At 34.4% G+C, this 11,283-nt stretch overlaps 2 protein-coding genes across 3 annotated transcripts; one reads left to right on the top strand and one right to left on the bottom strand.

Moving 5' to 3' along the window:
* The first annotated feature begins 3,860 nt into the window (after nucleotides 1-3,860).
* LOC112734996 (heat stress transcription factor A-4c) lies at nucleotides 3,861-6,803 on the top strand. 2 transcript variants are annotated; one of them, XR_011878692.1, is made up of 3 exons: nucleotides 3,861-5,006; nucleotides 5,134-6,194; nucleotides 6,378-6,803. XR_011878692.1 is itself a non-coding variant. In XM_025784549.3 (2 exons), the coding sequence occupies exons 1-2, from the start codon at nucleotides 4,791-4,793 to the stop codon at nucleotides 6,127-6,129; spliced, it is 1,212 nt and encodes a 403-aa protein (XP_025640334.1). In that variant the 5' UTR covers nucleotides 3,861-4,790; the 3' UTR covers nucleotides 6,130-6,336. The 2 variants fall into 2 exon arrangements, 1 of the variants encoding a protein (XP_025640334.1); XM_025784549.3 differs by lacking the exon at nucleotides 6,378-6,803 and having other exon boundaries at nucleotides 5,134-6,336.
* A 1,936-nt stretch (nucleotides 6,804-8,739) lies between these two features.
* Nucleotides 8,740-9,960, bottom strand: LOC112734995 (uncharacterized). Its single transcript, XM_029291305.1, has one exon. The coding sequence runs from the start codon at nucleotides 9,958-9,960 to the stop codon at nucleotides 8,740-8,742; it is 1,221 nt and encodes a 406-aa protein (XP_029147138.1).
* Between the last annotated feature and the right edge of the window lie 1,323 nt (nucleotides 9,961-11,283).

Raw genomic sequence — 11,283 nt, 5'->3', positions numbered from 1 at the left:
CAATTTCTTTAGTATAAATGATTAAAAGTCTTGTATCATAGTGTACTCATCATAAATGTATAATTTCAGTTTGATCAATCCATGATCATATTAGAATGAAAGATTTTATAAGAAGGAGGATAATAAACAAGAAATTTTTGTATCAAAGAGAAAAAAATAAAGATAAAAAAAAAAAACTAAAAAAAAAAGATAAATGATGATAGAAAAAAAGAAGAAGAGAGGTTGAGAAAGAGCGAAAGAGGGAGGAGAGAGGTGGAGAGAGAAAGATGGGAGGAGAGAGGGGAGAGAGGTTAAATCTGATTTTTTATGTTAAAAATTAATTTTAGCATATAAACTAGTTTAAATTAGTTTTATTTGTATGAATTGGTTTAAACTGGTGATACGAGTCCTGTGGGACAAATTGAGAACTGTCATATGCCAATTGGTTTAATTATAAAAGTAACAACTAAGAGAATAAAAGAAGATTTTGCAAACATGGCTAAATAATTTATTCAGGAGATACATCAAGAATTGGACAAGATAATGATTAACAATTATCAAAAGTCAAACGTCTTACTACTTACAAGATGTATTGAAAACTCTCATTAGTCAAGATAAATTAAAAATACATCACTTTCTTAGAATTTATTTTATGTTTATTTTATTTTTGTTGTTTTGTTTGTTTTAGACCCCATTATGATTTGACCCATTTTGTTAGCTTGGATGCAGAAGGTAAAGCTGAAAAAGTTAAAGCAATGCACTTGAAAGCACGTGAGTTGCTTGAAAAGAAAAACAAGTTGACAGCTCAACGGGTGAATAAAGGTCGAATACAACTTGTCTTTGAACTTGGTGACTGGGTATGGATTCATTTGAGAAAGGAGAGGTTTCCTACTCAAATAAAATCCAATTTAGACCCTACGGGTGATGGTCAATTTCAGGTGCTCGAAAAGATCAATAACAATGCTTACAAGATTGACATTCTAGGTGAGTATAATGTATCAGCTACTTTTAATATCTCTGACCTATCTCCTTTTGATTTAGATGCAGATTCGAGAACGAATTTTTTTCAGGAGGGAGGGAATGATACGAGTCCTGTAGTACAAATTGAGAACTGTCATGTGCCAATTGGTTCAATTACAAGAGCAACAACTAAAAGAATAAAAGAAGAATTTACAAACATGGCTAAATAATTTGTTCAGGAGATGCATCAAAAATTGGGTAAGACAATGATTAATGATTATCAAAAGTCAGACGTCTTACTATTTACAAGATGCATTGAAAACTCTCATTAGTCAAGATGAATTAAAAATACATCACTTTCTTTGAATTTATTTTATGTTTATTTTATTTTTGTTGTTTTGTTTGTTTTAGGCCCAATTATGATTTGACCCATTTTTTTATTCTAATAAACTTATGAATTAGGGTTATAAACTTACGAGGTATAAAAACCCTCTAAAATCTGGTAGTTACTTTTTCTTTAATTTTGATGAATGAAAATTTTTGAGTTTCTTTAAAAATTTTGGGTGTAAACAGGAGAGGTAGAGTGATTCCCTTAACTGTTGTATCAGGAAATCAAATTGAGGCAGGGGACTCCCTTTCTTTGATTTTCCCTCTCACTCTGAGTTACGTTCTGTATCAACTAGCGCACTACATTTTAAATTGATTTAAAATAAGTTTCTTTGTGAAAAATTGAAACATGAACACCCCTAACTATATCGATAAGTTTGTGCACAATTTTGTGTGTTATACTTTGAAAATTTGCGTGCTACGTTTCAAAAACTTGTATGCTATATGCAAAAAATTTGTGGGCTGTCGATAAGTTTGTGTTATGTGCAAAATTTAGTGTGCTATATTTCGAAAAATTGTGTGCTATACTTTAAAATTTGTGTGTTGTAGAAAGTGCAGAAAATGCAATACACACTCTAATTAGGCGCTAGTGGAGCGCGTATATACACGTGTTATTTTGAGAGTATATTTTATTGTTAATAAGTTAACTTAGTTACTAAAAAAACTTGTACATATAATATCACTCTTTCTATAATAGGATGTGATATTAAAAAAGAACAATAACAATATTTTTTGTTAGAATTAGAATGTACTACTTTTTCAATTATAAATCAAATTAATTTGTGCAGGAAAAAAATAATAATTCAAAAGAATATAAACTTATATAGAATTAATTTTTATTAACTTTTGGGTTAAGTACGATTTTGGTTTCTAAGGTAAGGGCTAAAAATTTTTTTCGTCTCCGACCTTTTTTCACTACAAAATAGTCCCAAAGATTTTAATTTGTTTTAAAATTGTCCTTTTTACCAAATTTTTTATTTTTATTACCAAATACTCCTAACTAAAAAAATTATAAAATAAAATAAAAAGGAAAGAAAGTAAACGACAAAGGGGGAAGAAAGAGAATGGGAGAGGGGGGAAAGAAAGAGAATCGAGGGGAGGGAAGAAGGGGGAAGGGAAGGCTGCGCCGTTGCGCCGCCGTACCGCCGCCTCTGATTGAGAGAACAGAAGGGGAAACCGCCACACACATGGATGAAGAGGGGGGAGACAGAGAGCAAGGGAGAAGAAAGAGATCGGAAGGGAGAAGGAGACCGCGTTTAGCGCCGCTGCTGCTACTCGCGCGCCGTTTCTGCTGCTCCTCCTCGCTCGGTCGTCGATGCTCCTCGTCGCTGATGCTTTTGCTTCTGCTTCTGTTTCTGTTTTTGCTTCAGCTTCTGGTTTTACTTTTGTTGTTGTTCTGATTTCATTATCCATTATTGTTCTTGGTGTTATTCTTCTAGTTGTTGTTATTGTTTCACTGCTTCTGCTTTTTGCTTTTGCATGCTGCTTCTGTTTCTGCATTCTGCTTCTGCCTGCTTCTATTTCTGCATTTTGGAGAAGAAGGGGGAAGGGCATTTTTGTCTTAAAGACAATTTAAAAAAAAACTGAAACATTTGGGACCATTTTGTAGCGTAAAAAAGGCCGGAGACAAAAAAAATTTTCAGCTCCTACCTTAGGGACCAAAATCGTACTTAACCCTCAATTTTTTAAAAAACTTGTGTGATATATAGGGCTAATTCTTTTTATATAGAAAAATATTGGTATTTTTGTTGAAAATAAAATTATTTAGTATAATTATAGGCGGGTGGATTTTGTAGATGAAGAGTTAACATGTAGAATGTGTGTTGGACACATGTCATCAATTGAATACATTTTCTGCACATCCATAATATTGTAATACACTTGAAATATCAATATTCAATCAAAACACCAATTTTATCTCTATGTTAAAAATAATTTCTGGACATATAAAGTATATAATTTATTTATTGAGTAAATGGTCAAATTAGTCATTCAAAGATCACATATTTTTCAAATTAGTTCTCGAAAGATATTTTTAATCAAATTTATCTTTTAAAAATTTTAAATTAGTAATATTAGTCCTTACATCACTTCCTTTGTTGAGGGTGTCAAAATTTGCGAATATAACACATTAAGTGACACTATAACACACGCATAGGAGTTTTAATTAACTTTTAACATAATAAATTTATAAAATTAAATCAAATTAAAACCTAATTGAGGAGAAAATTTGAGGCATTAGAATCTCTCAATTTGAAATTGATGTGATCTAATTTTATAGACTAATCATATTAATAGTCAATTAGGACTATTAAGTGTGTATTGTGATGTTACTTAATGTATCATATCAATAAATTCTGATGTCTTTAGTAATGGAAATAACAGAAAGACTAATATGACTAATTTAAATTTTTAAAAAAATAAATTTAATTAAAAAAATTGTTCAAAGACCAATTTAAAAAACAAATAATTTTTTAAGACTAATTTAACCTTTTACTATTTATTTATTTAGTTATTAATTATATGATATCATATCATATTCATATCACATTGATTAGATGAAGATGCGAAACTCGCCCTAAGAATTTGAGGTGTGCTCAAAAGTCAAACAATTCTAGAACACGTAATTTGCATTCGTTGACCGTCCATTCACCGGAAAGAAAAAGAAAAAGAAAAAAGAAAAGGGTTATCGAGGAAATACTCTGAACCAACGCGGTTCAACAGAGAAGAAGAAATTGGAAGCCTCTGCGAAGCGTGAAGGACCTTCTTTCGTTCTTTCTGCATCTTATCACCTTCTTTCTTTCTTGTTTTTTTCTTCTCTCTTAGCAAAGCTTCGGACTCATAAAACCTCGATCTTTTCTTTATTTTATTTCATTTTCGCTTTTTTAATTTTCAGTTGGATTTGATTTGTGAATTATTGTTACTTTCCCTGCAAGCTTCCCCTGATTTGCACGTCGAGTAAAAAAGAAAAGAATTTTTTTATTTTTTTCTTTTTTCTCACTCTTTTGGGGGAATTCAACGTTGTATGATGGTGTAAGATTTGTTTGATCTTTTTGTGGTAAAAAAGAAAAACACTTGGCTCTTTTTGGGTATTTTGAAGTTTACAAAGGAAAAAGCTGAAAGCTTGTTTTGCTTTGTGATTTTGATGACATAGTGGATCATGGCGCTGTTGCTGAAATTTAAAGTTTTGAGCATGGTTCTTATCTGTAAATAGATTAATGGGGATTCTTAGAAGTTGTTGGTTGTGATTAATTAGGCTCTAGTTTCGCTTTATTGGGTTTTGTCTTTCGCAGGTTTTTAGAAGGAAATTTTGTTATATCTTTTATATTCTGTCATTGCCTTGTAATTCATGAGCGGATTGATGATTGGCTTGGTTTGAAGTTTTTGGAAGGAGTTAATTGGTTTTGGAGTTTTGAATTAGGTAGAGGGTGAGATTTGTGACTGAGGAGATTGGGATTTGAGTGATGGATGAAGCTCAGAGCAGTTCCAATTCCCTGCCACCTTTTCTGGCAAAGACTTATGAGATGGTGGATGATCCTTCCACTGATCCCATTGTTTCTTGGAGTGCCTCTAATAGAAGTTTCATTGTGTGGAATCCTCCGGATTTCGCTAGGGATTTGCTGCCTAGATTCTTCAAGCACAATAACTTCTCAAGCTTTATCAGGCAGCTGAACACTTATGTAAGTTAATTTGAATCTGAGGGATGTTGTTTATGATAATCTCTGTTTGCATTTATTTCCACATTCTGCTTTTTTGAATTTTGATTGCTAAAATTGATTCTCTAGTCACTACTATTTATTTGGACAGGGTTTTAAGAAGGTTGACCCTGAACAATGGGAATTCGCAAATGATGATTTTGTAAGAGGTCAACCACATCGCATGAAGAATATCCACAGACGAAAACCGGTTCATAGTCATTCTTTACAGAATCTTCAGGCGCAAGCTCCACTGACAGAATCAGAAAGGATGAGTTTACAGGATGAAATAGAGAGGCTTAACCGTGAAAAAGAACAGCTTCTTATGGAGCTACAGAGACATGAACAAGAGTGGCAAGAATATGAGATTCGAATACACTGCTCGAAAGACCGTGTGGAGAAGATGGAGCAGAAGCATCAGAAGATGATCTCTTCTGTTTCCAGTGTACTGCAGAAACCTGGAATTGACTTGAATCAATTGGCATTGCTAGAAACCACAGATAGAAAACGAAGGTTACCAAGAAATGGCTATCTTAGTGATGAAACTAACATTGAAGATACAACTGAGACCGAACAAATGTTACCCACAGAAAATTCACAGGACTCCTCCGTTTTGACAATAATCACAGAGCAGTTGGATCAGCTCGAGTCATCCATGGTATTTTGGGAAACCATTTCAAATGATATTTCTGACGCGACCATTCACATTCATTCAAGCTTGGATTTTGATGAATCTACAAGTTGTGCTGATAGTCTGTCTATATCTTGTCCCCTACTAGATGTTGAAGTTCTGCCTAAGTCATCTGGAATTGACATGAACTCTGAGCCTGCTTCTGCTCCTGTTTCCGAGCCTGCTTCCGCATCAAAAGAACAACCTGCCGGCACAACCCCTGTGGTGGCTGGTGTTAATGATGTATTTTGGGAACAATTCTTGACAGAGAATCCTGGTTCATCAGAAGCACAGGAAGTACAATCAGAAAGAAAGTATCATGATACTAGCAAGGGTGAAGGAAAACCTAGTGACCCAGGAAAATTTTGGTGGAACATGCGAAATACAAGTAATCTTCCAGAACAAATAGGTCATGTTAGTCAAGCAGAAAAAACATAGTGACAATTGAAATTGATTATTTCTTCTAGATTGTGATGCCTCGGAATCAGATGTAATAAAACTAGGTATGCGTGGTTTTCTGTGCAGTAGTTACATATTCCATGCTTCGGGTGGAATAAATGTTTGTATCCTCCATTGTTGTTAGTTAATTATACTGCTCTCTGTTATCTTTTCCCTCTTCTATGCCAAAACCTGCATTTACTGGAAGATTTGATTCAAGGTTTTAAATTGTGGACTGCATCATGCAGGTGCCACATTGCACAATAACCACATTCTTCCACTAATGTCTCTTATATTGATGGAAATCACCTTGCCATTGAAGTTTAGCGATCAATTCGAAATCGCAAAACACCAGTAGTGCATGGCTACACTGGTTTAGAAACTAGAGTTGAAAGAGGATGTTGTTTTTCTATATATAAGAGAGTACTTGAAACTTGCATGGTATAGTTTGAATACTTGTTCCTTGATTTTCTTCATCCAATAATCTTGAGGTGAAATGTATGAATTCAAGATAGAATAGCATCCAAATCATTCAATTGATGAAGTGAAAATCAACCATATGCCGATCGTCCCTCAATGGGGTGGATGAATGAGTTTTTGGTTTATTTAACTTCTTTGTGTGTTGCTTAGCACATTATGTATGTCAACCTTGTTATTGAAACTTATTTGGAGTATCGAGGAGGTCATGGAGCTAGACTACATCATGGATATTATCAAACTTATTTGCTCTATTTTAAGTAGCATAGAGTAGTAGACCAAAAGAAAATGGCCTTAACAAAATAATGAATAAAAGAAAATGGGCGAGAGGGGTGAAATGGGAAAAACCAGTTTGCTCAGCCATAACGAAACTGGATGTCAGGACTAAGTTTTAAGTTGCACGATATAAGGGTGAGTATAGCCAGTAGGAACATATTTGATGACCTCTTTTTTGGCATAATATTTGTTGTTTGTTTTAAATGCTAGTTATTGGTTTGCATGCATGCCTTGTACTGTGGTAGTTCTTATCAAAGAAATTCAGGATGTGTTTATGGTTGTATCAATGTGGCTAGTTCTGTTATCAACATTTACGAGTATCTATAGAATGATTGAATGCCAAAGATGTAAATGGGAGTATATATTAGTTTTGCTTAGTAAAGACCACTTGCAACAAGATTAAAGTCGATGGACCTATTTATGAGCCCCCTAGCAAGTTAGGTAAACTTCATTGCTTTTTGCTTTGTTAGATAGTTATCCCAATAACCACCAAGTTGACTTTTATTTAGAATTGTTTTGATCTTTAGTGTTACTTGGGACCAATTAACTAATTTGGCATTGTGTAGATGTGGCATAAATGCTTCACAAAAGAAGAGGATGATACAGGCTCTAGGTATAGTTATCAAATTTAGCATTGTTGTGCCCATCAGTTTCCTGATTGTAATGTTGTCACTGCATCAGTATACAGTGTTAGTAAGCTATGTTAGGTTACATACTTTATTTATCCCCTGAATATTTAGATGGCAGGTGGCAGATAGAACCACACAAGAGCTCTAACTTGATGAACAATGGGCATAGTTGGCACAGAAATGGTAATAATTAAAATTGTGCAGAGGGCGTAGATGGAAATTCATGTTAAGTTTTGAGGATGGAAACAGAAAAGTGATTCTTATATGGTCCTGGTCAACCATGTGAAGATGGACCAAACATAAGGGAGAAGGGATTCTTTCATGGTCCTCACCTTATTCATAACTTATTTATAACTTGATTTGGTTCTTTGAAAACTCGAGAACAAAGTGTACCATCTCATTTGTTGATGCAAAAGAAAATAAGATGCAATTACATTCATAATTATCCATATAATGCATTCTTACTCAAGATTCTTAAATTCTTGCTCAAATATGTAGCGGTACATTCTGTAGGGAAAAAAACACCGAGGAAGGACCGCACTCAAAAAGTACAATATAGCCAGTCTAACTTGATAATTGTACGAGTGACTAATTCTATTTTATGAACCTATACGTTTTGGAGAAAATTAATAAAAATTTTATTTGGAAGCTTCTTTATTTTCTTTTTTAATCCTTGCATTAAGAATATGCTCTTCTATAATTTAGAAAGTGTATATTGAAAACTACTTTTACAATCCATGGTCTGTACTAACAAAGAAAGAAAGGGCTCATAATCTCATCACTCCCTTCCATTCTGCCTTTTCTAAACTAACCAAATATAGTTTCTAGGACCGTACCCATATGCTTAGAAGAAAAGTATTCAATTATGCACGTATTATTGCTCATTATCCCTCTTTTAGAATATGCCTCATTTCTTCAAGAAGTTTCATTTGTCTCCACTGTTGTTCTGGCTTTTTTCCCCGGTATCCTATGTTGACTGTAACAACTTGCAGTATGCACTTTGCATGCACAATACATAGAAGTTGAACTTTATCAAATCTGAAAACAGTAGTTTAGTTGAGATCTTGTTGCAACTTGGTTTGAATTTTACGCACAAGAAATGAAGAGAATGGTGAAATCCAAGAAGAAAAAATTAAAAAGCATAACTAGAAAAAGAAATGTTTGTAGAGTTAGAATAACTATACACATTTCTTCTAAGTTCCCCTATAAATAAAGCAGCAATTGTTGATCATTGCAACTGCATTGCTTCTGATTTAAGACAACAAACCTTGTTCACATATAACCACACCTCCCTGAAAACCTTGATGATGATATCATGATACTCACTAGAATTCAGTGTGAGATAACATGCCAACAGCTCCTCCATTTCTTCTGGCCTGCTGATCTTCCTCTGCACGATCATCTCCATCATCGAATCTCTGAAGTCTTGTTGCGGATCCATTGAGCATTTCACCACAGCAAAGCTGTCTACGCCTGCCGTTTCCTCTGAAATTTCCTCCTCTTTCTTCATCTTTAGTTTTGCTTTCTTCATGTCTTCTATGGCCTTTATTTTGCAGATTTCGACCTTGGAAGCCATCCTCGGAGAATGCACTCTTACCCTTGGACTATTCCTTGGCTTCCTCCTCTGAAGTTCTTTGCTTACATGAAGTGATTGCCTTTTCTTGTTAACCTTCACTCTCAACTCTTCAGTATTCTTCCCAGAGTTAACACCACCTTCTTTAATATTTCCATGGCCAGAATTCTTTGAATTTACAGAGGACATGTACGAATTTGTTCTTGGTGTTCGAATCGTTCTAGGCGATTCGGATTTCAGCACATCATTTTCCAAGGACTTAGAGTTGCTAGATGCAAATTCAGATTCTAGATTATCTGCAGCTTTTTCTAGTTTCAAGAGTTGATCTTGAAAAACCTTTTGTGCTTTCCTTTCATATCTCCTCCTTAAGAATTCAAATTCCTTTCCTCCATGATCACACTCATTCTCACTTGGCAACTTTCTTTCCTCTCCCATTCCAATATCCTTCTGCTTGAACCTCAGACTAGCATCTCTTCTTCCATGTCTTTTATCACTCGGTCCAAATTGTGCTGAGGACTGAATGACATCATTGGCATGATCACCATCCAAATTGTGCAGTGTTGATTTCAAGATATCTTCACTACTCTTGTTATGCTCATGACTCTCTTCACCAAATGAGAGTCTCCAGAAGGCATCATCTTCCCCTCCATAAAACCTACCTCTATTCCCACATGCATCCTTTGGTGCTGAACCATAAGATGGAACAGAATTCTGCTTTGCATTCTGCCCCGGCTTTCGCTCCGAGTTAATCCTCATCTGCTTGAACTTGGACAGCCATGAAAAAGGAGACACTTGAGAGATGAAAGAATGCTTAGTATTATTATTAATACTATTAGAAGAAGAAGCTGGTGATGATTTTCTTCCACCCCACTTCATCCTTTGTTGTCAAGATGGTTCTCTTGGTTCTTCTTTGGGTTAAGGTTTACCAGTTTGTAGTACTGAAGAGAAGGAACAAAAAAGAGAACCAAAACTGAAGTAAAGTGCAAGGTTGTGGGGTTAGATTCTTCTAGCAGTTAGTGGGACGGTTAAGCTGTTAAATAGGAACGTGGGTTTCATACTGCTATGGTTTTCTTTTCTTTCATTTTCTTTTTTGTTTTAATATGTTTTTCAAAAGAGAAACCCGCCCCACAATTCCTGTGATCACTTTAGCCACTTTTCCTGCTTTTTAGTTTTCTTACTTGAAAATTGATTTTTGCCACTCAAGGGGACCACTTTGTGTTAGCCTCAAAGAATAAATTCAAGCAGTTACACTAATTGGCATATTAATACAAGAAGAGAAGACCAAGATAAGATGAGAGATAATAATGTGTTAGTAGTAGTACCATACGTGAGGACCATGACATGATTAATTTGAAGGGGACTAAGTTGGAATTGGTTGTGTGGAACTTAAATGTAACAATGAAAACTTGAACTGCATCAACAGGAGTGGTCTTTTTCCCAAACAGCTACTTCAGAATTGGCAGTTGGCAATGGTGGCTAGCTAAGCCATGCTTGGAACATTAGGGAGGCTAATGTTGAATAGTCCCTACTTCCATTTTTGAATTTTTCACAACAATCCATGCAGAGTTTTGTAAAAGAGGAAATAGTTAAATAACTCAATAGTTCCTTTTTGGATTTTGTGATGGACTTGGAGTGCCTTTCCCGATTTGTCATATTGGACAGCTAAATCCTTGTTTCGATCGTCTTTTGCTTTTTTTTTTTCTGCCTTTATTTTAATTGATTTCTTTGCAATTTTACCAACTTATTTTACAGCGAAACATGTTTGTTATTTTTAGGATTAAAGTTGTGGGTTTGGCTTTTGAGCTGCTCTAAATTTGGTAAAAAAATCCAATATATCTAGAGTAAACTCTCATTTTTAATGATGAAACTTTAATACAACAATTTTAACCATGAATAAACGAAGCTAGTTTTGTACCCAGGAAAGATGGTTTCTATATGATTAAAGTACCAAAGCGCTAATTTATTCATGTGTAGATTTGTCAATATTACGAACTTTTATGTGTAAAAATGATAATTTTTCATCTTTTATAGGTACAAAGTTAGTTTCGATTATTCATGGATAGAAATGGTAGTTAGTGACTAAAAATTTTGAAGTTTTTATCATTATGGCGGATCTACTATGCATGATTTGGCAATTCCTATAAATTCTTTTGGCTGAGTGTTGGTGCATTAAATTAATTTCAAACTAAAAAAGGGTTT

Source organism: Arachis hypogaea, chromosome 20 (assembly GCF_003086295.3).
Source record: "Arachis hypogaea cultivar Tifrunner chromosome 20, arahy.Tifrunner.gnm2.J5K5, whole genome shotgun sequence".
Lineage (NCBI taxonomy): Eukaryota > Viridiplantae > Streptophyta > Magnoliopsida > Fabales > Fabaceae > Arachis > Arachis hypogaea.
This window is presented reverse-complemented; position numbering and strand designations above follow the sequence as displayed.

What these genes read in the sequence shown, in the direction of transcription:
- LOC112734996 (XM_025784549.3), top strand. Translation starts at nt 4,791, where the DNA reads ATGGATGAAGCTCAGAGCAGTTCCAATTCCCTGCCACCTTTTCTGGCA. An exon ending in TCAGGCAGCTGAACACTTAT is followed by an intron (nt 5,007 to 5,133) that starts GTAAGTTAATTT and finishes TTATTTGGACAG; the next exon opens with GGTTTTAAGAAGGTTGACCC.
- LOC112734995 (XM_029291305.1), bottom strand. Translation starts at nt 9,960, where the DNA reads ATGAAGTGGGGTGGAAGAAAATCATCACCAGCTTCTTCTTCTAATAGT.